Source organism: Acinonyx jubatus, chromosome C1 (assembly GCF_027475565.1).
Source record: "Acinonyx jubatus isolate Ajub_Pintada_27869175 chromosome C1, VMU_Ajub_asm_v1.0, whole genome shotgun sequence".
Classification (NCBI taxonomy): Eukaryota; Metazoa; Chordata; class Mammalia; order Carnivora; family Felidae; genus Acinonyx; species Acinonyx jubatus.
In genome coordinates, this window is record NC_069381.1 from 34102713 (window position 1) to 34125645 (window position 22933).

A 22933-nucleotide genomic window follows, 5' to 3' on the forward strand; every position below is an offset into this window, starting at 1 on the left:
CAATTCTTCTGTCTGGCCCGGGCTGTCCTGGTTCCCCAGGCCCCTCCAAGCGCAGTCGCTCGCGAGACTTCCGCCAACCCTAAGAGGAAAGGTTTACCCTGCCGCTGCCTCCGGGCTAGGGAAGGCAACGAAGTAATAATCCCAGGGGGAATCCCATTTCTGGGTTCTTCCCACCTGCCCCGAAGCCGAATGCTGCCCAGAGATGAGCCCACAGCGCTTGGCGTCAGAACTCTGTGGATGGTCGGACTTCCAAACCACCTGCCTCCGCCGTGGGTCCGACTCCCCGCGAGCTGGCACCGCCCTCCCCACCTGGGATGGCTAGGGGCGGGGCCTGGGTAGCGGCGCGGTCTCCCGGGTGACGGCCGCGCGGAAGAGGCGGGGCTAGGGCCCTGGTCTCCACTGCCCGGCTCCTGGGGGCCGTGACCGGGAATCGCGGCCCCCGAGAGTCAGGCAGAAGAGGGGCAGAAGGGACAGCGCCAGAGGCCAGTGCTCCCAACCCAGTAATTCCAGTCACTGACTAGCGGCAGAACAAGGGTGGGGCTTGGGAGAGGCCGGCGAACGCGACAAGCTTGAGGGCGTGGCCCACGAGGCCAGCGAGGGGCAGGGCCCAGCCTTGGACTACCAGCCTTGTAGTGATGCTGCGCTCCGACCTGCTCTCCCGCAGGTCGGAGCCTGGGGCCGCTTGTCGCGGAGTGGCGGCGCGGGCGGGCCATGTCTTGGGACTCCCCGTCGCTGTGGGTGCTGGTAGAGGAGCACGTTCCGCTCCCGGAGCGGCCCGAAGTGAAGAGGATTCTGGGGGAGACGACGGTGGACCTGAGCCTGGAACTGCGGGCAGAGGTGGGGAGTGGGCTGATGGGTCACTCCAGGCCTGTCCCACGATTCGGGTGATTTCCCCACCTCCTCCGGATCCCTGGCCCTGCCCGATAACTCGAGATCTTGCTGCATCTCACTGTCCGCCCAGCCCTCTTGACTCCTCTCTGCCCCTCAGTCCCCCAGCCCCCTTCACGCCCGTCACTTCTCTCCCCAGTCGCAAGGTGTCCCAGCTCTCCTTGCAGGTGGTGATGCTACAGTCACTGCTCCGTGAGGCTCGATCCTCCCAAGCCTCTGGCTCCCGACCCACCTCTGACCCCTCCTCCCTTCTGGCACCACCGCCCCTCCTAAGAGACCTCGTGCGCCAGGAACTGAGACAGCTACTCCTTGGTCTCCGCCAGAAGGCCATCTGCGAGGGCAGGTGGGAACCTCAGACCTGGGGCTAAGCCCCACAGCAAAACTAAGAGGGGCTAGCCCTGTGCCTGATAAGGGGCCAGGATTGCCTTCCTGTGGTTCCCTGGAAGGAGCCTCGGAGTTTCTTTCTGTGATCTTCTGCAGAGACCAGACCCAGGCTTGGATCCAGTATAGCCCCAGGGTCCTGCGCTTTGCCCTGGAGGAGCCTGGATGTAATTTGCCAGAACAGGAGATATTCCAGATGAGAGCTGGTGAATCCAGGTAAAGTGGAGGTGAATCTAGGTAGGAGAGGAGGGATCGCTCCCTGCTTAGCAGAGGGCCCCAGCCAGCTGGTGGGTTCCACCTGGCTCCACGGAGAAGTTCCTGGCCTGGAGCTGGACCTCCTACAACCACATGTATGGATCAGTGAGGGCTGGGTTAGAGAGCGCTGGGGACCAAATGAAATAAGTGAGAAAGGAGCACATTCGTAAGTGAATGGAAGCAGCCACTTATTTCTAGTTCTTACACAACTCTGTGGGGAGCAGTGGCCCCCTTTTACAGATGAGGAAACTAAAACTCAGGAGGGATACTTGACTTGCACAAGGTCACACACACTGAAGGGTGGCAGAGCCCATTTGCAAACCCAGGCTCCAGAACTCCTCCCCTTTTGCACTATGTTATGTTGCCTTTGTGAGAAAAGACACAGGATTGTCTGGGAGAAGTGGCATTCGTGTCCTGAAGGCCTGGGATGAGGCAACATGGGGGGGGGGGTTGTGATGTTGGCCTCATCTGCCAGCAGCAGTCAGAGGGACCTCAGCGTCATCAAGGACCAGCTGAACGTGTCCAGCATCGACCAGGTTGCCAGACACCTGCGGTGAGGCCCCTGAGTGTGCGTGGTGAGGGTGGAGACAGGGAGGATGGGGCTGGGACCAGTCTTAAAGTACTGGGACTGGACTGTGAGAGAGGAGGAGGCCGCACACCTGGTGGGGAGACCAGGAGGGGAAAGCTGAGAGGTGGAAAGGGCAGGTTGCTGCAGGGCCTGTGCAGTTATTTCCAGGAAGTGGTTAATGATGGATGCCAGCAGGCGCTGAGCCCCGAAGATTTTTATCCTGAGGTGGGGAACCACGGAAGGGTTTTGAGAAGGGGAATGGCTGTGATGCAGGGCAGAATGGAGGCAGGATGAGGCCCATGCAATAGAGAGGATGGTGGGCACTGTGAGGGAGGCAAGCGACGGACACATCCTGCCCAGGGAGAGGCCCGCAAGGGCTGGAAGGCTGGGCCAGCACCCGGCCACAGAGAGCAAGGAGGGCCTGGTGAGGTGAAAGCTGGAGGTTAGCGCTATGGGGACGGCTCAGCTGAGACAGTCCTGTGGCACTGGTCCTGGCTGCCTTACTCCCATGTGTCCCAGGAGCCTCCTGGAGGAGGAGTGTCACACGTTGGAGAGGATGATCCCCATCCTACAGGTGAGCTGCGGCCCTGGGCTTCGCTGCCCAGAGCCCTTCTGCTGAGTGTAGACTCACCTGCCTCTCACCTGGTGCGTGAGACCCACAAACGGGCATGTCCCTGTGCGTATGTGCATGTAAAGGTGTGCGAGTCTTGTGTCCTTTTCTCACACGTGCACGTTCCCTGTGTGTGTGTGAATCCAGAAGATTCTGGTTGAGCCCCTAAGTCCAAGGTCAGCACTTTTAGATTAACTTGTGAAATTTGCCCCTGGTCCTTGGCTCCTTCCCTTCCCTAAGTCTGAGTCCAAGCCAGCCAGCACTTTACCAAGCTGGGCTTTTTGGGTGGAGGGTGGGAGTGTGCTGTCCCCAGGGACTGCCTGGGCTGGTTTTGGGGTCCCGCCATGGGATCATGGCCTCTGTATCCTGCCCTGCCCCTCCCCTGCCTGTGGCCGGGGCACTGAGCCAGCTCTCCCTGCAGCGCCGCCTGGAAGAGGAGTATACAGGGGCATCCCAGCCCTCTGAGGCCACCCTAGAGCCCACCCTGGCAGGTAAGGATCCCAAGTGGACCCCAGAGCACCCAGCCTGCTGCCCCTGCCCCACACTTGTACACACCCTGGAACTGCTGGGTGCTGTGACTCAGGTACACCTGTCCTCCAGAGCTACGGGAACAGAAGGTGGCCATGCAACAAGAGCTGCAGGTGCCTCTGAGGCCTTCCTGTGTCTCTTCCAGCCACAGGTAAACCGGAGCAGGTGGATGGCTGACAGGGTAGGCCTAGGGTCAGGCCACTGCTCACTCACAGCTACTCTTTCCTGTTCAGGCAGCAGCCCGCGGGGTCCTCCAAGGGTCTCAGACCCTTGCCTTGCCTCCGTGGGGCTTCTGGAGTTTGGGCTGAGCCTCTCCGGTGCTGCCTGCCTGCCCCTCCTCTGGAGCGCTGCCCCCGACCTCGAGGCCTGACTACCACCTGCCGCTGGGGACGGAAGCTTCAGCACAGCCCTGGGAAAAGGCCAGCTTCTACTCCAATGTCCAGTACAGCACCCCAGGCCCCAACCTGAACGACCGGTCACAAAGTAGGCTTCGGCTCACCCCATCCTCTGCTGCCACCTCTCAGCTGCCGTGGCCCAGCCCGCTTCAGATCTCGTCTTGGTTGGATGGGCCCTGGCCAGGACGCCAAGGCTGTCTGTCTATCTGGCCCTTGCCCCACCCCCTCACCAAGTCCCTAGTGTCTGCTTCTGACGATCATAGCCTTTGGCCCTTCTTCTCCCAGCCCTCCACAAACTCTTGGCAGGCAGAGGTCTCATCCCAGCCCCAACTCTTGTCCCCCTGGGGGACTCACACAAAGCACAGCAGCAGCTCAGAGACAGGAATAGAAATTTCATTAAAATCTATGGACTTTAAAATCCTAGTGGTGCACGGATGGGTAGGGGTGGGCGGTGCACCGTTATTGCTACAGAGGATTAGAGGTGGCTGTTCTGGGGTTGTCACTGCACAGAGGGGCACAGAGGATGGACAGACAGACACTGCAGGGGGAGGGAGCTCTGGCTCCAGAGAGGGGATGGGGCACGCAGGCTGGGGCCATTTGGCACATGAACAAGGGCAGCCCAGTTTGGGAAGGCTGGGCCTTCCTTTCGCCTGGTGGAGGGAGGGCAAGGGGGTTTCATGTAAGGTCCCCTTCCCCAGGGCTCTGGGTCCAAACCTCCTGCTGAGCAGCACCCCACCCCTACCCCCCAGAAACTAGTGCTTTGGGCAGGCTGCTGGGTCATGGGCCTCTGCTGGCTGGGCCTGACAGCTAGGGCTGGAATGAGGTGTGGAGACCCCAGAGCAGCCAAGTGAGGTCCAGGCAGGCCTGGAAGACAGAGGGGGCCCGAGGCTGGGGGCATGGGAGTGGCAACCACGATAATACAATTTTTACAAAAATAATTACACAGACAAACAGGGCTGGGTGGCACAGCCTGACGAGTAACACTGCATAGCCCCTTAGCCCGTCACCCTGCTCCCAGGTAGGAAGACCCAAATTTGCCTGGGCAGGGCTGGGGTCTGCTCTGAGGGCAGGAACACTGGTCAGGAGGCTGGAGGCCTAAGGAGGGGGACAGGTAGGGGGCCAACCTAGAACCTCAGCTCAGGGCAGAGTGTGGGGGCATCAGAGGCCATGTAAAGCCCAGCAGATCTCTGGGGACCTGGCCTGAGACCCCTCCAAAGTGCTTTGGGCCCCCCACCGACCCTCCCATCGCCCACACCCATCCCCAGCTGCCATCTTGGCATCCAAGGGACCTGTAAACACTGGGGACACGAGCACAAATGACCACGCTACCAGTGATGGCCAAGGTGACAGCAGCCACCCTGGCCAGGGCATGGCAGGGGCAGGCGGTGACACCTGTCCCCTGTCTCCCCAGTCTCTGTGGTGGGAGCATGGGCGGGGGTGGGGCACTCCCCGGGCAGCTGTGCTCATATCCGGGAGTCCTGCAGACGGCTAGAGCCGTTACTGCCCACCATGGGGATCTGGGCTTTGTCTGGGTGCAGCGGCTGGACCTCAAGACCATCTTCAGGAGAAGGCGGTATGGTGGGGGCATAGCGTCCAGTCCGGTGCTCCAGGAGGGCGGGGCCCCAGTCTCTGCTTGGCTTTGTGGCATTTTTCAAACGCTGCAGGAGAGGTAGACATGGGGGGTGGGCAGGGCACTTCAGAAAGAAGCCATTAAGCCCCATCCACCCACCCCCTCCCGGTTCAGCTAGCTGCTGCCTGCCCCCACCCCTCACCTGGAGGAGGGTGTCCCCATCTGTGCGGCAGAGCTGGAACAGGGCATAGAGAGGGATGCAAATGACGGAGGACAGAGCCAGAAGGAAGCCGATGGCCACAGCCCAGCCTGGATACTGGTAGTGGTTGTAGGTGATTGGCTGGTACTGGATCACCGTGAAAATGAGAATGAACTGCAGAGAGGAGGGATGGGAGTGCACGTGAGGCCTGCCCAGTACTCTCCACCCCCGCCTTTCCCTGGGGCTCGGTCCTCCTCTCAGCACTCCTTCCCTTCCTCTCCAGTTTCCCAAACTAGAAAGAGACATTTTTGGGGAAGGACAGGGGCAAAGTCAAGTTTTGGGTAGTGGAAGAAGTGGAAGGAACCAGAGGCCAAGGCATGGTGGGCAGGTAGGCATTGCAGAAGAGGAGAGGTCCATCTTCGCCATAATCCTGAATCAGCCAGCGAACAATCGATGTCCCCTTTGAAGTCAGTCAGTTCTGCTCAAAGACTCGCAATGGCTCCCTATTGCCTACTGAAGTAAGACCAAATCCTTGGCCTTAGGGCTTTACCAACTCACATCCAGATCTCAGCTCATCCTTCTGGCCACATGACCCTTGTCTCAATGTCTTGACTGCACCCAGCATTTTCCTCCCTCTTCATTTATTCTGGAGAATCCTCTACATTTTGTCAGATGCTGTGCAAATGTCGCCCCCTTCAAGAAGCTCTCCAGATTTCTCATCCCTCTTCCTCAAAGGGCTCTCAATGGCATTTTCTGTCTGCTAAGCGTTTAATGTTTCCCATAGCCTGGGGAGCTCCTGGGATTGCCTCAGCTCTGGGTCTCTAGGGCCCAGCACAGTGCCTGGCACAACCTCATTTGCTGATCTGAACTGACTTGTGCAGAGAGGTGGGGGCAATGGGGGAGAGGGGAGCACGAAGCCCTCTCTATGGCTGTAGAGAGGGTGACAGCCCGGGGAGGCCCCAAAAGCTATAAATGATGGGTGTCAGGCTGGAGGCCAGGAGCCGCTTTGGAAAGAGATGAGTGGGACAGGAAGTGGAGCCTGGGGCCACAGCAGCAACACCAAAAAAACTAAGGAAGCGGAAAGATGGGCGGGTGGCTCATGGACCACCCAGAGGGCCTGGGTATGTGTGCGCCACTCACCAGGAGGGCTCAGCATCGGCCTCCTGAGCTCTCAGATGCATCCCAGTGACCAAATTCAGGAGAGCAAGACCCACATCCAGTGGGGGGCCCTCCTGGGATGCTGCACATAGTGAAAGCTTATGTCAAGTTTCCCGAATGGAACTAGATCCTGATCCCTGACGGAAAAAGATGGTTTGTCAAAAAGAGTTTTTCAGAAATATAAAGAAGTAAAGCTCCCAGAGAAGACACAACAGCCCAGACACACGAATCCACGGGGCCTGGAGTCCTCACCTTAAGGTGACTCCAGCCTGGCTTTCTGAGCACAGAGAGGGCACTGCCCACCTTGCCTCAATCTCGCAGAGACACTGGACCCAGGCCAAGGCTGCCCCTCTGGAACCTTCTTGTGCCCATCTCCTTCCTGCCTCCTTCCCTGCCTTGGTCGGTACCCCAGGTCTCTGCCCAGGGTGGCAGCCTCCTCGGAGCTCTAGAGGATGAGCTCCCCTCAAGCTGGTCCTGGGCACGGCCTCAGCCACAACCCCCGGAGAGCAGGGCGCTTGGCAGCAATGTCTGGCCTCCCTGGCCTCCCACCACTTACAGGAGGCTTCCGTTCCTCCGGTTTCAAAGCTGGGCCAGTGGCCAGAGCTGGTGCCTGTGCCAGCCTTGGGGAAGATCCCACACCCCCCATGTGGTGGAGGCCTCAGCCCTCAGGGGCCTTCCCCACCGCACCCAGAAACATGAGCCAAAGTGGAAATCCGGTGATGAGCTCCCTGTGGCACAGAGAAGCTGGGCTTGACGGGAACGTGACTGAATGCTGCCCTTGCCACTGGGCTGACCCTCCCGTCACTCAGAGATGGCCCTGCCTCTTTGCGGAGTGACCACTTCACTGTCAAACACTTTGTGCCCCTTCCTCCCACCCTGACCATAAGGGGGCAAAATCAGATAGTAGTCCATGGAGCGCTCCCCCTTCCTGCGGGTGTTTCTAGTGTAGCACTGGCCCAGCCTGCAGGCTCCAGATTGGACTACCTGCTTTGAAGGCTGGCTCTGTCATTTATTAGCTGTGTAAACTTCGGTCGATTACTTAACATCTCTGTGCCTCCATTTCCTCATCTGTAAAGTGGGAATAATAACGATACCCGAAAGTTGTATCACATGAGTCGATACATGAACACCGTGCAGAAAATGCCTGGTTGCTGGCCATGGGGAAGTTCCCTCCACCAATTCATCTCCCTCGTGGGAGTTTCCCAGGTGTTGAATACTGGTGGAGATCTTCCCTCTCCCAAGTCTGGAAGGCTTAAGAGGTTGCCCCTGACCCTGAGCTGACATCTGACTTGTACCACCCGCTTCTGGAACACTCACGCATTCACACCACGTACTCCAGGCACCTCAGCTAAGAGGGGTTGGAGGCAGGAGCTCAGCAAAGCCAATGGAGCTGACACCAATATCACTAATTGTTCCTGAGGCCTCTCTGGGGATACCAGGCAGGAATGCCAAGGAGGCAGGGAGGGCCAGCTCTCAGCCGCTGCCAGCCTGCTTTCCCCTTCCAAGGCTGGGCACTGTCTTCAGTCAAATCCAGGGCTCTATATGCTCCCTTCCTAACCCCAGGCCAGTGCCTGGGTGCTTCTAAGTCTCCGCCTGACTGTGCAACCTCTCTCCGTCTCCCAATGGCCAGAGTTGTGGATGCAGAGACCCCGTCGGGGAGCTCTGGCCAGATGAATGGGCTCCTGTTCTCCCTCTGCTGGTTCCCAAGAGAAGGACACTCGCCTGGGGGCAGCAGGGAGGGAGGGGCCAGCCCCGGAACTCACAAAGATGATGGCCGGAGAGACAAAGCGCCAGCAGATTTGGAAGAAGATGGGCGGCGGGAATCCCAGCATCATCTGGATGTCCTGGAAATAGTTCCGGTGCCCTGGAGAGAGCGGTGTCAGCAGGGCTGGGAGAACAGCTTGGATAGGTGGGGGCTGGGCCCAGAGAGGCCACAGAAGCTCAGGCACTTACCGTAGATGTACATGATGGACACACACATGATGCAGGAGATGACAACCAAGGAGAAGCTGGCCGCGTAGTTGTCCATTAACAGCAGCCAGTAGATGCCTGCCTACGGGCCAGTGGGCAGCTGAGCCGGGGGTGCCTGAGGCTGGGCTCCCCCACCCACTATGCCCCCCTACCTTGGCAACTCCAGCCCAGCTTTTCCCTCAGGTCTTACCTGGCTGGTGAGGGGGATGCCCAGTAGGAAGCCAGCCACAGCCACGCCCAAGGTCACATAGGTCTTCTTCTGCAGGATCCACTCATTTCCCACCTCATCCACAATGGCTGTGACCAGTGTCTCTAGGAGGCAGAACTGCAGGATGTGGCCATCAGAGCAGGGGCCTGGCCTCTGGCTCTGCCTCCTCCCTCCCCAAGCCACTGGCCCAGGTCCTGCACCTCATACCTGAGTGCCCAGCCCCAGCAAGATGAGCATGAAGAAAAAGAGCAGGGACCAGAGCGGGGAGATGGGCAGCAGCGTGAGGGCCTCAGGGTAAGCCACGAAGGCCAGGCCAGGGCCGTGGTCAGCCACACGGGACACGTCCACACCCAGGTGATTGGCCATGAAGCCCAGGATGGAGAAGATGACGAAGCCAGCATAGACGCTGGTGGCACAGTTAGTGATGCTGATGATGATGCTGTCCCTGATGGGGAGGAAAATGGGGCTCAGGATGTGCAATTTGCTTCCCTTTGCCCAGTTAGGGCTGAGAGAAGAACTGAGATGGAAAGTTCTAGGAACAGAAGGCCCCCCAACCTCTTTCCTGGTCTGCTCTGGGCCTTTCTTTATTTTATTTTTTTAAAGTTTATTTATTTATTTTTGAGAGAGAGAGAGAAAGAGAGAACCAGTGGGGGAGGGGCAGAGAGAGAGGGAGACACAGAATCCGAAGCAGGCTCCAGTCTCCCAGCTGTCAGCACAGAGCCAGACGCGGGGCTCGAACCCACGAACTGAGAGATCATGACTTGAGCCAAAGTCAGACACTTAACCGACTGAGCCACCCAGATGCCCCTGCTCTGGGCCTTTTCAAGTAGGTTGAGGCTCTTGAGTCCTCACAGACCCCTGGGGCATCACTGTCCCCACCTTCTTCTGTGTTCTCCAGTGGCCGGATCCAGACTCAGCATTCCCAGGACCTCAAGGCCGTGAGTGGAATGGAGGGCCCTAGCAGGGGGTCCAGGGGGCTGCACTGGACCTGGGGGTCTGGGGACTCCTGGGGAAGGCTGCAGGGTAGAGGGGCAGCCCCGGGCTGGCAGGGAGAGTCTCACCGGTAGCAGTTGTTGTGGAACTTGTTGTAGGATGCCATGGTGATGAGGCCTCCCCACGCACAGCCCAGCGAATAGAATATCTGGGAGGCGGCGTCCCCCCACACCTGTGGGGCAGGACGGGCAGAGCAGCTGGGGTCAGAGGCAGGCGCCTCTCTGCCCCTCCCTGCCCCTTCCAGGCCCTCCTCCACAGCCCACCTTGGCCTCCAGGATCTTGTCCCACTGTGGGGTCAGGTAGTACATGATGCCCGTGAAGGCTCCTTCCAGGGTCACGCCGCGGACGAACAGGATGGTCAGCACCACGTAGGGAAATGTGGCTGTGAAATATACCACCTGCGTGCAAGATGCAAGGTGCAAGATCCTCCACTGGACTCCTCCAAGCTCTTCCTGCCCTGGGCGCCCCCTCCCCGGCCCTCCAACCACAGCCGGCCCTCCGGTTCCTCCTCCCCTCTCATGTCCCTTCATCACCGCCTGCCCCCGACTCCTACACACCACCCCGGCAGGGGAGGCAGGATCTTTCTGGGTGGGCACAGACCCTGCTGAGGGAGGGGTACTTACTTTCCCTGAAGACTTGACCCCTCGGATGAGGCAGAGGAACACCACCACCCAGGAGACACCGAGGCAGCCGAGGAGGGGCAGTCGCACCTCCCCAAAGTTCCCGATGTCGTCTGACAGCTTCAGCACATAGAGCCTGGGGAAGGGGATACTCTGGTTGAGGGCCGGACCCTGACACCCAGCAACAGATTCCCAAGGCCCGGGGCCCAGCCTGGCAGCAACCTCCTTTCTCAAGAGGTCCTCGCATGTATGAGGAGGGTGTCACTGTAAGGCCCCAGCCCCAGCTAACCCCGCCCTACCCCCTCTGCCTGCTGCCCTAAGACTCCACTGGTTGCAGCCTCTCCCAGGACCCTCAAGGGCGCCTGGAGGCCAGCCTCCTCAGCCCCTCGAGTGTGGAGGTCTCACTCCCTGCCGGGCCCATCCCAGGCCCTGGCTTGTGCGTTTCTCTCTTCAGTAACATCTTCTCCTCTAGACTGGACATATCCTATCAGGCGTCACCTCCTCCAGGAAGCTTTCTGTGAGCTTTTCACCCACACTAGTCTTCTCCATCTCTGATGAACCGAGGGAGATGGTGGAGTGCTGAGTAAAGACGGGAGGCCCTGGGGCGTACAGGCCTAGGCTCGAACCAAAATTCCTCCCCTAGGTATGTGTGGCTCTATCTGGCGCCCTATGCCACACCAGCAGTGCCCTTTCAATCGATCGGACACTTATGTGCCAGGCCCTGTGCTAGGTGCTGTGCATACAGACCTGAATCAGGCACGTGGGTACCACCAGGAAGGGCGTCTCAGTGCCACGGGGAGGGGCACACTGGAAGCCTTCCCGGAAGAGGTGAGGCTAGAGCTAAGATTTGAGGAATTGGGAGGAGGAAGTGCATGCCAGGCTGGGGCAGCAGCATGCAGCAGGACAGGGGGTCATGAAATAAATAACACGGCCTAGCCTGGGCATGTCAGCAGCTCAGTGAGGCTAGAACAGAAGGTAAAGGGAATAGAGAAGGGTAAAGGATAGGAAGAAGCCAGATTATAAGAAGCCACAAAGTCAAGGCCAAGAAGTTTGAATTTTATCCTAAGAGCAATGGGAAGCTTCTGAAGGGTTTTTTATAGGAGCATCGTCAGGGTCTCTCCTTGACTCAAAACTTTGCAGGGGCTCCCAGCTCTCACCATGGAAAAGCCTAAGTCCTTAGAGTGGCTGCAAGGCCTTAAGTGACCTACTGCCCCCTACCTGCCATCTCTCTGATCGCCTGTCTTCCCACCCTACTCCCCTGCACTGGCTGCCCTGGGCTCCTCGCAGTTCCTTAATCATGCCAGGCATGCCCTCCCTCAGGGCCTTTGCATGTGCTGTTTCTTCTGTCTGGTGTGCTCTTTCCCTCAAACATCCATTCACACATGTGCGTGGTATGCAGTCGTATGGGGCCCCATACTGAGAAGGCTTTGTGTTGGGTTTAATGTTCTGCCACTGGCATCTTGAAATCCTAATACATTTGAACATGGGGCCCCATATGTTCATTTCACACTGGACCCCACAAATTCTGCAGCTGGGTTTGCCAACATGGCTTCCTCCCTCCGCATTTCCTTCAAGTATTTACTCAGGGTACCCTCTTTGCAAAGGGGCCTTTGCTGGCTACCCTGCTTCAAACTGCAACCCTGGCCCCAGCCCAGCACTCCTCACCCACTTCTTTGCTATATTTTCCTCCACAGCACATGTCTCCTTTTTTTTTTCTTTGTAACTTATTTATTTTATCTATTTATTTTGTGTGTCATCCATCTTCTATGAAAGCAGGAGTACCTAGCACCCCCAGTGCCTGGAAAAGTGCCTGGAACAGAGAAGTACTCCGTAAATATTTGTTGAATGGATGAGTGAACACTGTGGTACAATGGACCAGGAGGTAGAAAGGAGAGAACCTGGGGAGGGAGGCAGGCTAGAAGTGATGAGTGACAGACAAGTTCTTGAGCCTCAGTTTCCTCATCTGCAAAATGGGCATAATAACGCCAACATAGCATAATATGTAGATGAGTTTAGGTAAACACAGGCTCCCTTCTTTCCCCTCTTACAGCTAGGACCTCTCAGGATAGCTCATAGGCTGTCCTCTATCATTCTCAGCTATTTTCACTTTTTTTTCCAAATCAGTTCTCAAACCTCATGGCAACATTTTTAATACCTTGTGATGCGATGTCATTCTGTCCCCTCATGGGACAATGTTGCCAGGCTGTTTGCTTGGCCTCTTCTTAGCCTCAAATCTTCCCTAGAGGCCTTCCTTCACACCAGGACCAGGAAAGGGCGCTGTCCAACACGTCTCTCTCCTGCCCAACTGCCACCACTGAGATGGTACGGTGAACAGGCATCAGAGCCAGGCCCTGCCTTTGACCTTCTCTGGGCTCTTAGTCGATGGGGGAACCAAAGGCCAAGGGATGGAGAAGTTCAGGGGCTGTGGGACTACCAAGAGGCACCTGGGCCCCTTCAACAGTGCTTTCCAATCTTTTTTCCTTCATAGCACACACACAAAATACTTTGGGGCCATTGGGGTAAGCAGACAAGGGCACTCAAAGCTGAAGGCAACTGGGGGCTCCAGGCTACCCCGGTCTCACCCAGCCGGGCACACCTATTCAGAACACCTGCGGCTGGGAAGCTCTGCCCCAGAATAGCCCAGGGTCCTTCTACTGCCATTACCCAGAGTTCCTTTACTTCAAGCAACAGCATTCAAAGTAGGCACCGTTTCTTGTTCCAAAGATTTTTTTTTTAACTTTGTCTGATTATATATGTTAAACTGGTAGCATTTAATTTTTAATTATTTATATTATTTGTGAGGGCACAGCATTTACAATATTAGGGGCTAAAAACTAAATAATGAATTCTACCTTTCTTTTTATGGCACCATATTTATTTTTTTGTTTTGTTTTGGGACCATGTGTTTTGAGATCAATTCACCTAAGAACTTTTGGAACCCAGTATATTTATAAGTTGGCTCTTGATGCATAACATCTCTGGGATTATTCTGCATCATTTTTTTAATGTTTATTTTTTTTATTTTGAGAGAGAGAGAGTGGGGGAGGGGCAGAGAGAGAGAGAGAGAGAGAGAGAGAGAGGGAGAATCCCAAGCAGGCTAAGCACTGTTAGTGCAGAGCCTCACATTGGGTTTGATCCCACAAACTGTGAGATCATGACCTGAGCTGAAATCAAGAGTCAGATGCCCGACTGACTGAGCCACCCAGGTGACCCACATTCTGCATTATTTATTAATTTCCCCAACCTGATGATAAACTCCTTGAAAACAAAGCACCCTAATCTATTTCTTTGCATCTCCAGCAATGGATGTCACTAGGCTTACTGAACACCCATTACTGTTCTTGGTATTTATGCCGCATGATCTCATTTCATCTTCATAACAAGGTAGGTGTTGTGACTCCTCCCATTTAATGGATGAATAGCTATGACTGAGAGAGGTTTGCTGATCTCCCAAGGCCAGACAGCTGATAAGCGGCAGAGCCACGATTTGAGTGAGGTCTGTGTGACTCCAGAACTGCCATGAAGACACTGGGAGAGGGGTGCACCACAGGCTCTGGAGGCGAGGGCATGGCCGTGAGCTCAGGGCCTACAGGCTGGAATCAGACCAGCACGCAGAGGACCGTAAAATGAGACGGAAGGGACAAAGAGAGAGAGGAGATCATGGGCCAGAGGGTGAGCAAGAGGCAGACCCGCGTTCGGAAATCTGCCCTCTGAGCTTCTCTTGCTTCAGAGGAGTCTCTTAATCCTTCTGAGTTGTTTTCCTCACTTGTAAAATGGGCATATTTTATCCTACCTGCCCAAGCTACCAAACAAGGTTGTTGTGGGGCTCAAATGCGATCACACAGCTTTCCAAAGGGGTGTTGGAGACTGTGGACCGAGATCACCTGCAGAGTATCATTGGCCTAATTCGCACCAGGCACAGCGGGACATGCATATCCTGACACAGCACTGCTGCCTAGTTCCTTAACCTCTGAACATCAGTCTCTGAATCTGAAAAATAGGGATAACACTATACGAAACAATGCTCCCGGCACACAGTAGGTGCCCAGGAAATAGGGTTGTTTGCTCTCCTCACTTCCCTTGCTGAAGCCAGCCTGGGCGGCCCTCTCAAGGCTCATGTTCCCAGGCTCTCCAGGAGGGGGCAGCAGGGAGCCATCCTGCAGAGAAAGTCCTGTCTGGGACAGTGGCGAGTCAGGCGGGCCTGGCTCCAGCCCTGAGAAGAGTTCAATGGGCCACCCAATGGGCACCCGCGCCCCACCCATGACCAGTTTTCTTTGAGGGCTATTCTCCTCTAATTGTACTGGATAAAATCTCCAGAGCTTTGCCCTGGGTGGCCCTACCCAGCTGGGAATCCCTGGCAGATGGCCTCTGGGGTGAGAGCTTCTCACCCCGCGGAGCAGTCCCATGGGTGTGGGCGGGGCTTTGTCCTCCCAGGTTCACCCCCTAGTCTAAATCAAGTTGTCCAGTCCACGCCATGCCTCAAAAGTAGTAGAATACCTAACTGGGCACTTATTTGCTTAGTTCTCTCAGTAGACGTGACCTCCATGAGGGCAGGATCTGTGTGTGTTACTCCTCATTCTGTCTCCCTACTGAGTGCAGTGTCTGGTACCTACTAGGTGCTCAAAAACTGATCTGTCCAGCGACCGAATGGCTGAGTCTGCCCAGAGGTAATTTTGCCTGCCTCTCACCGGGAGGCAGCAGCTCTGTGGTCTACACCATGAGCCCCTGCCGGTAGTGACATCTTAGCTGTCCTTGGATGGCTGTGGTGCACCACAGAGGCTGGCACAGGGAAGCTGGGCCCTGCAGGGTCTGAGCACTGGGACCAGGCTTAGAAGATATTGACCTGCTAGGACTGCAAGTCTCCCTGGGGCCTTGGCTGTCTCCCCTATGCCTCTCTACCAGTTGGCGGAGAAACTTCAAACCCTCGGCCTGGCACGGGAAGCCCTGTGCCTTATGATGCCTCTGGCCTCTCCTGTCTCAATACTCTATCTCACCTGTCTCCAGCTTGCCACCTCCTGGCCACAGCTTACCTGCCTGTGTCTTTCCCAATCCCTTCTACACCTCCCTCCTCCCTCCTTGGGAAGCCTTCCGGACCACTTCCTCTTGCCCCCATCCCCTCAGAACTGACCACCTCCTTTGTGTCCCCGACCACATCCCTGAGCGTATCGGCATGTAGGTACCTGGCCCTAATATGATTAGCTGCCTGTCTCCCCCCTAGATTGTGAACTCCTCAGGGCAGGGACTCTGGGCTACTCAGACCCCATGGGCACACAGGGCCTGGCAGAGCAGACCACGAAAATGTGAATGAATTAACATGGCCTACTCACACGCCCCCAACACTCTCTTCCCACGGGTTTCCCACAAGGACATGGGGAATTTCCTTTAGGACATCCTACTGTGCCCTCACAACCACCCTGTTGGGACGAGGTGTGACAGAACACCTCCAGCAACAGCTTCCCTGCAGCCAGCCCCAAGACTGCAGTCTCTGTCACCACAGAGCACAGGAGTGCCAGGCTGTCTTTCCTATGCACAGCTTGATGATGACAGCCCTGGGGTCAGGAGAGCCCTATGGCTGTCTCTCCTTGCTCTGCAGCAGTACGTCTAAGCTTAATTCACATACATTCTCGAAGAAGGCTGGTGGCCCCGCCGGTCCCCTTTATGGTCCATGGGTTTTCCACACACCTGTTACATCAGAACAGCTTCCCCTAGGTCTCAGGTCCAGCCTCTGCTCATCTGGGATCTAGGGTCTTTGCTATGCCGTTCTTACCAGGAAGCCACCCCCCTTCCCCCTGACTCTCCTCTGCGGACTTGCCTGACCGCTGAGCCTCCCTCACTGCACTTTGTAAGGACTCTCACTTCAACATCCTGCCTTCCATCACCCTCTGGGGTGTCAGCCTCTTCTCCTGAACTAGTCTGTAAACTCCTTCTACCTCTTCATGTGCCTCTACCATGCTCTGTTCCCAGCATCCTACCTAGTCTGCAGGAAGTTGCCCGATGGTGGGAGGGAGGGATGAGGCTTGGCACCAGGGGTCCCCCCCCGCCGGCCCAGGCCCAGTGGGGCCTCACCTCCAGTACTCCTCGCTGGGGCTGGTCCTCTGAAGGGAGTGGTTGAGCAGGTGGGAAAGGTTGCCAGGCAGGGTGGCAGGCCGGGAGCCGTTGGTGAGGTTGGAGGCGTCCAGCACTCCGGCACAGTCGGGCGTGTTCCAGGGGTTACTGCAGTAGGCCCAGGGCAGCACGTGTGTCATGGATGAGAAGAAGTAGTAGAAGGCAATGCAGATGACCACATTGTAGTAGATGCCAATATATGTCGATACCACCATCATGCCGTAGCCCACACCTGGAAGAGGGGAAGGAATGGAAGTAGCCTCACACATCTAGCTGAAGGAGGCCAGGTTAATTTTGAAGCACTTAAGGGGCGGGCTGTTATGGAGGGCCACAGAAGGGACAGGTCAAGGCCTCGGCCGGGGCAAGCTGGGGGGCAAAGGGGCTTTGTGTATACACGTGGTGGGAGGGGAGGGTGGAGGCCGAGTAAACACGGATCCCAGCATGCACCCATGGCCTTGGCCATTGATGTAGGGCTTGGGGTCAGCACCAGGGCTCCGTGGGGGTTGGCAGTGTTTGTACAGATGGGTGAGTAGGCCCCTAGAAGCCCGTGTGTGTTTGCGTGTGCACACGTGCATGTGAGTGTGTGTGTGTGTGTGTGTGTGTGTGTGTGTGCACCCCACCCAGGCCTCACCTTTGAACATGGGGCTGATCCTCCAGACCCCCAGGCAGCCCTGACTTGCAAACTGGCCGAAGGAAAGCTCCATGAAGAAGAGAGGGATCCCGCAGAATATCAGCATGATGAAGTAGGGGAACATGAAGGCGCCTGGCAGGCAGGGAAAGGGCAGGCTCAGGGTGGGCCTGGGGGGTCCCACCCTCTTCCTGCCAAGAACCCAACAGCAAAACCTTTGCGTTTGGCTGAGACCCGAGGAGGGTGAGCCACGCATTGAGCAGGAGCCTGGGTCCGAGTTATCCTACCCACGGCCTGTCTTTGAATTTGACAGAGGCTTCCTGAGCAGAATCCTGACCCCAGAGCCATCATGTGAGGGTGGGCTTTGATGGCTTAACCAAGCAATTTCACAAACATAAGTCACTGGGATCCTCAAATTCCCTGAACCATTTAGGGGGTTGTTGAAACACAGGGGGTATAAGACTGGGAAACTTGGGGGGTTGGGGTGCCTTTCTCCAGGGCTCCTCGCCCCGAGGGAGCAGGCTAGCAGGGTCTGGCCCAAACAGCAGATAGCCAGGGTCAGGGGGTGGTGGTCTGTGCCTTAGTAAAGGGTACCTAAGCCAGGGATGGGGGCGAAGGAGAGGAGAGCCAGAGGCCAGAGGCCAGCCTGTCTGGAGTGGGGTCTGTGCCAGGGAGGGGGTAGCCCGCGCCTTGGTGGGTAGGCTCTATCCAAGTGGGTGGTCCCTGCCCTGTGCCCGCTGGGTACCTCCCCCGTTGCGATAGCAGAGGTATGGGAAGCGCCAGACATTGCCCAGGCCCACGGCATAGCCCACGCTCGTCAGTACAAACTCGATCTGGTTGCCCCAGTTGCCCCGTTTGAGGTTCTGGTCCCTCTTGGTGGCCTCGCTGGGCACAGCACCATTCTGTGGGGACAGGAGAGAAGCTACCATCAGAAAGGCATTTGTGCTCCCATGCCTGACCCTCTGGGCCTCTCCCAGCGGGGACACCATGGACCCTCCAAGCCCCCACCCCCACCCTGGGCTTCCCCTCTGCTGGCAGGAGCTGCTGGCAGGCCTGGCAGAGAAGGGGAGAAGGGAGGAGTGGCTGCCAGAGGGTGCCAAGCGGGGCCTCCCTCACCAGCCCCCCAGCACCCCGTGCCAGGAGCACCAGCCCACCTGGGGAGCGACTGCCAACATCCGAGAGGTGGGACGCTGAGAGGGCGCTCGAGTCCAGAGCCCCCCAGCCCCAGCCCCTCCAAAGCCTCCCCTCTCCCCTCTGGGTGAGGATCTGGGAGCAGCTGAGCCTCATACCAAGCAGCCAAGTCGGGCTGGGCACAAAGGGGCCTGTGTCCAGACAGCCCCCCCCACCCGCCGCTACCACATCACCAGGCTGAGCACGCTGCCCATGGGCAGGCGGTGCGGGGGAGGGGATGCCCGACCCCTTCCCCCCAGCTGAAGGCGCTTTCCTGGGGGCACAGGGTGGGCAGGGCTGTGAGGTGGGGGTTGGAGGAGCAAGTGAGCAGGGCCAGACTTGGGGAGGGCGTTCTGGGACTCTGGGTGGGAGGGCCCAGGGGAGCCATCTATATCGCCCGTGGCTGGGGAGAGGGCCCTGGGGAAGCTGACCTGGGCTGGGTGGTGCTGGCCATGAGCTGGGGGAGGAGACCAGAGTTGTAGGCACCACGCCAGACTTGGAGGACAGATTCTGCTAGGGGAAACAGAGGGAGGGACTCCGGAAAAAGGTCTCGGAGCTGAGAGAAGGGGGCTGGCCAGGAAGGGCTGATGAGGGGATTTGCCCCAAGGAAAGGAAGTCAGGCCTTCCTGGAGAGCTGCAGGGCTGGGCTGGGTGGCCTGAGGCCCCACTGAGGACAGCCCCTTTTAAGCCCCAACCGTACTATTGGAACTGGCTCAGCAAGTCCCTTTATAAGTGTAAATGCACCCCTTCCCATGCCACACCCCTTCCACCCCCTCCCAGGGTGAACAGGAAATCAAGCCACCTTGAGCAAGAGCCTAGAGGTCAGGGGGGGGTCTCACTAGGAGACAGGGACCCTGAGAATCACCAACAGAGAAGCACAGTCCTTGAGTGACAGAGAGAGCCTCTCAGAGATGGGCTATTCTCTTGAAACAGATAGGAGTCCCAGGAGGACACCAGGATCAGAGACAGAGCAGCATGGCTTCTGAGGGATGTTGCTGAAGTGACACTGACCCTCAGCTTGAAAGAGACATATTCAAGGACAACAGTCACACTGGCCAATAAACAAAGAGGTCTGGTGCTTTGAAATGCTGTCGGATCCTGACACTGACCCACAAATGCAGAGGGAAGGAACGGCTTCATTGGGACCTGTGTGCTTTCCAGAAAGGCCCATTTGGGAATGCAGGCACAGGAGGCACCAGCGGCCAGTGGAGGTCCCAGCCAAGCACCCCTTGTTCCCATGGTGGGCAGATTTTGGCTTGCATGTCACGGGCACCACGGCAGAGACACCCTTGTGGATCAACTGTCCTGCACACGCAATCAAGCATTGCCCCTGGAGGAGACACTGACCTTCACACCCTCCAGGGAGGTCTGGGGACACAGCACCAGGAACCAGGGTCCCCTTCAAGGAGCACCCGGAGCAAATGGACAGGCTGAAAGAGTCTACATACATTCATTCACACAACCATGAAGATTTACTAACACCTACTGTGTGCCAGGCCCTGTGCCAGGCATTGGGAATCCAGCAGTGAACTAAACAGACACCCCTACACACTCAGAGCTCAAAGTCTAGTGGGGAAGCAAGCCATCAATGAAATAAACAAATAGGTGATTTTCATATGCAGCCACAAGGTGACCACAGAGTGGAAGTTCTCAAGTCACAGGAATATGGAAGGAGGCCAGGTGAGGGGCAAGTCGGGTGAAGTCAGGAAGGCTTCCCTGATGAAGGGGCCTGAAGGCCGGTCTGGCTCTGGGAGAGGGTGGCTCACAGCCTGAGCGTGCCCTCTGGGACCGGCCCCTACTGAATCTCGCCTAAGGCTGTTATCACCTCCTAGGGCCTTCTTTGGGACAGGCCTAGCAATTCTGCACAGTCCAGGGGGGCATTTTTTCAGAGGCTGGGAGGCCTGCTTGGGGACAGTTTATGCATTCCCAAACAAATCCCGGTCAAATAGGGCTCCTATATGTTGACCCTACAATAACAGTTTTATTCTGTCCAAAGCTTGTTTACTTAGGGGCACAATGGGAGACTGTGGCAGCTGCGGAATACATGGGTGGGGTCACGAAGCAGTGGTTACAGCTGTAAAAGAGACACTCGAGGGTCCAGGATGGTTTCATGGGCAGGGCAGAGTCAAGGCCCGTTGCCGAGACCGAAGTCTTGTAGCCTGGGGCCTCTCTCCTGGCCCCAGCCACCCGCCCCCGCCCACCCCCACCCCTCACCCCTGCAACCAAGCGCAACAGGACCAGACTTGGGGTTCTGGGGTCTGCTCCTTCCCTGGCATCGAGGGGGACAGCAAGGGTGGTGATGCCCCCAGCCACGTGCCACAGGCAGCCGCTTGGCTGAGCCCTCGGGAGCCAGCACTGCTCAGTTAATGAGCAGCATACCACTGGGCCTTGCGCTAACCACTTCAGCCCTGCTGGCCACAGCCCACAACTCGGGGAGGGGAGGCAGGAGGCCTGGGACAGAGGCCTGGGACGGGGGAGCTGGGGATGGGGCTCTAGTGGAAGTTCCCGGCAGCACTAGGGGTCTGCAGTGCAGAGAGAGCTGGAGGTCAGTGACACCCTGCAAGCAGTGTGAGAAGCGCCCGGCAGAAGCAGCACAGCTCCCGCTCCCCAGCCCTGCATCTCAGCACTGTGGGGCCGCCTCCTGGAGCTGTGGCTGGGAGGTCACTGTGGGAGCCTCCCCATGGCCAGGACTTCAATTCCAGCACGAGCTCTGCTCAGGCGACTTGGCTGGTGAGGGCTTGGCTCTCTGCAGAGGATAGAGCAAGCCTACCTTTCTTCAAGTACACTGGAAGAAAGGATCTCCAAAGTGCTGTTCGAGGCTTCTGGGGGTTCCAGTTCCCTTCTCTGTTCTCCTCTGGGGACTCTCTGTCACTTCCTTCCTGGGCAGCAAAGCCCATGGCTGGTGAGCCTTTCCCAGTGCTGCCTAGATTTTGTTCTCCTTGCATAATCTTCCCTATCCTATGCCTCTCATTTTCTCCATCTGCCGGGTGGACACCTGTGTCACTGATAAGAACTGTCCCTGCAGTGGACGTCGGCCTGGAGGTGCCCACGAAAGAATCCTTTGGTGCTCATGGTTTCACCCAGACTGGCAGTCTTTCTGCCTAACCCAGCTTAGCCCTGCCGACTGGCTGGGCTCCAGGTTTCTCCTGCCCATCACCCATCTTTCACTGTCTGCCCCACGCTGCTCTCTCTTCCTCCCCTGCTCACACCTCGGTGGTGAATTAAGCCATGGTGGCCTGGTGCTTCTTCCCCAGACTCCCTGGATAGCCCCCACCCTCACCTCTGACTCCATGGCCGTGGGCCTGATGGTGGTCTCTAGGATATGGACAGCCCTTCCCTGTGCCTGAACTCCCCCAAGTTGGGAAGAATGCAGGCTTTGGAGCTTTCTTTCCATGGTTGAGTGCAGTGAGCTGGATGATCATCCTCCACGTTGTCCACCGTACAACGCGCATAAGACCCTCAGATGCCCCTTCCCCTTAGGAGCAGTCCTTAAGGCAGCAGGGTCCAGTCCCGCACAAGGACTTGTGACCTCCCACCCCTGTGCCTGGCTAGCCGGATGAGCCATTCCGAGCAATCACTTACATAAATCCTTTATGTAGCCCAGTGCCTGGCTTATTCCTGCTCTAGACGAACTCTTGGAACTTGGAACACCCCTAGTGTTCGAGAGGAATCCTGATCTCCTCTCTATGTCTTGGGCTTGGCAGGGCAGGACCCTGCGCGGGGCAGTGAGAACCCCAGCATTCTAGAGCCTGCTCCCCCAGTGACTCTGGGCAGGTCATTTCCACTCCCTGCAACTCAGCGTCCTTAACTAACTATGAAATCAGTGGACTAGACAACCTCAATAGATCTACTAATTTCTGTGATTCTGCCTTGCCTGGAATATTCCTATTTCTGACCCTCTCCTGTATCTTCCATCAGTTCCCACTAACTTTCTAAATGACTTTTTTAAATGTTATTGTTTTTCTTCTAATTATAAAAGCATTACAAGCTTAGCACCAAAAAAAAAAAAAAAAAAAAAAAAAGAAAGAAAGAAAGAAAGAAAAGAAAAAAGGAACCTACAGCAAAGAGTAAAAACGAAACAGAGCTGCAAAGCCGACCCCCAGAGGTAACCACCACCACTGGATGTACCTCCTCCTTTCGTCACGCACAGTCTTAGAGACAGCCCAGACTTCTACCCTGGGCTGTGGCTCTCCTCTGGCTCCTCACTCCCGCCTTCCCAGATCAGTGTCCCCTGGATATTTTTGTGAATTGTGAGCTCCCTCCTCCTGCTCTCCGTGGACACTAAAGAATCCTGGAGCTGCCCTGGCTGGGCGGGCCCCGCTGGGATCCAGCAGGCCTCTTGTTCAGGACTCTGCAGCCCCAGGGTTTGCTCATGGGATGAAGTCCCATCCAAGACAAACTTTATGGAGGAGGACAGACAAGACCCCACATCCCAGACTGCCCTTGAGCCAAATCCAGATCACTGGCAACTTTCTCTGAGCCCCAGCGGGGAATTCAGGCAGAATAGCCATTACAGTAAACTGTGGCTGCCTTAGAAGACCTCACGACCTCCTTGCCCCCCTAGATTCTTGCCCCCCCCCCAAGTTATCTCCCATCAATTCAGGAGCCAGGCTGGCCCTTAGGTAGCACCCTTCATCTGGCCTGGCTTATCCAGATATGGGAAAGAGTCCGGGGCCAGAGGTGAAG

The 22933-nt window shown here is 57.0% G+C and overlaps 2 protein-coding genes across 20 annotated transcripts in view; one reads left to right on the forward strand and one right to left on the reverse strand.

Annotated features, from left to right (window-relative positions):
- The first annotated feature begins 353 nt into the window (after positions 1-353).
- CCDC24 (coiled-coil domain containing 24) lies at positions 354-3865 on the forward strand. Of its 10 annotated transcripts, none has more exons than XM_027059400.2 (9): positions 365-500; positions 665-837; positions 1056-1231; positions 1369-1485; positions 2000-2077; positions 2612-2666; positions 3124-3193; positions 3303-3381; positions 3464-3865. In XM_027059400.2, exons 2-9 carry the CDS (start codon positions 712-714, stop codon positions 3696-3698), a joined length of 936 nt encoding a protein of 311 aa, XP_026915201.1. In that variant the 5' UTR covers positions 365-500; positions 665-711; the 3' UTR covers positions 3699-3865. The 10 variants fall into 10 exon arrangements, with proteins under 10 accessions (XP_053068874.1, XP_026915200.1, XP_053068870.1 ...); XM_053212910.1 differs by having other exon boundaries at positions 397-534; XM_053212914.1 differs by having other exon boundaries at positions 377-837; positions 3468-3865.
- A 132-nt stretch (positions 3866-3997) lies between these two features.
- The window catches only part of SLC6A9 (solute carrier family 6 member 9), a 31642-nt gene continuing 12706 nt past the window's right edge, over positions 3998-22933 (reverse strand). For 4 of the 10 annotated variants that reach the window (XM_053212873.1, XM_053212874.1, XM_053212875.1 and 1 more), the window contains exons 3-14: positions 17823-17979; positions 17081-17212; positions 16411-16681; positions 10348-10480; positions 9988-10122; positions 9793-9896; positions 8939-9176; positions 8714-8848; positions 8506-8605; positions 8316-8416; positions 5398-5568; positions 3998-5319 (exon numbers count right to left, since the gene is read on the reverse strand). In XM_053212873.1, coding sequence (XP_053068848.1) covers positions 5089-5319; positions 5398-5568; positions 8316-8416; positions 8506-8605; positions 8714-8848; positions 8939-9176; positions 9793-9896; positions 9988-10122; positions 10348-10480; positions 16411-16681; positions 17081-17212; positions 17823-17979 — 1908 coding nt within the window. In that variant the 3' untranslated portion in view covers positions 3998-5088. Of the gene's footprint in view, positions 5320-5397; positions 5569-8315; positions 8417-8505; positions 8606-8713; positions 8849-8938; positions 9177-9792; positions 9897-9987; positions 10123-10347; positions 10481-16410; positions 16682-17080; positions 17213-17822; positions 17980-18678; positions 18876-22933 lie in introns of those variants that run through there. The other 6 variants (XM_053212877.1, XM_053212878.1, XM_053212879.1 and 3 more) reach the window with 4 other exon arrangements.

Coding starts and splice junctions, on each gene's coding strand:
- CCDC24 (XM_027059396.2), top strand. CDS start 636: ATGCTGCGCTCCGACCTGCTCTCCCGCAGGTCGGAGCCTGGGGCCGCT. Junction 2,667..3,123: donor GGATGATCCCCATCCTACAG/GTGAGCTGCGGC, acceptor CTCTCCCTGCAG/CGCCGCCTGGAAGAGGAGTA. Junction 3,382..3,463: donor TGTGTCTCTTCCAGCCACAG/GTAAACCGGAGC, acceptor TTTCCTGTTCAG/GCAGCAGCCCGCGGGGTCCT.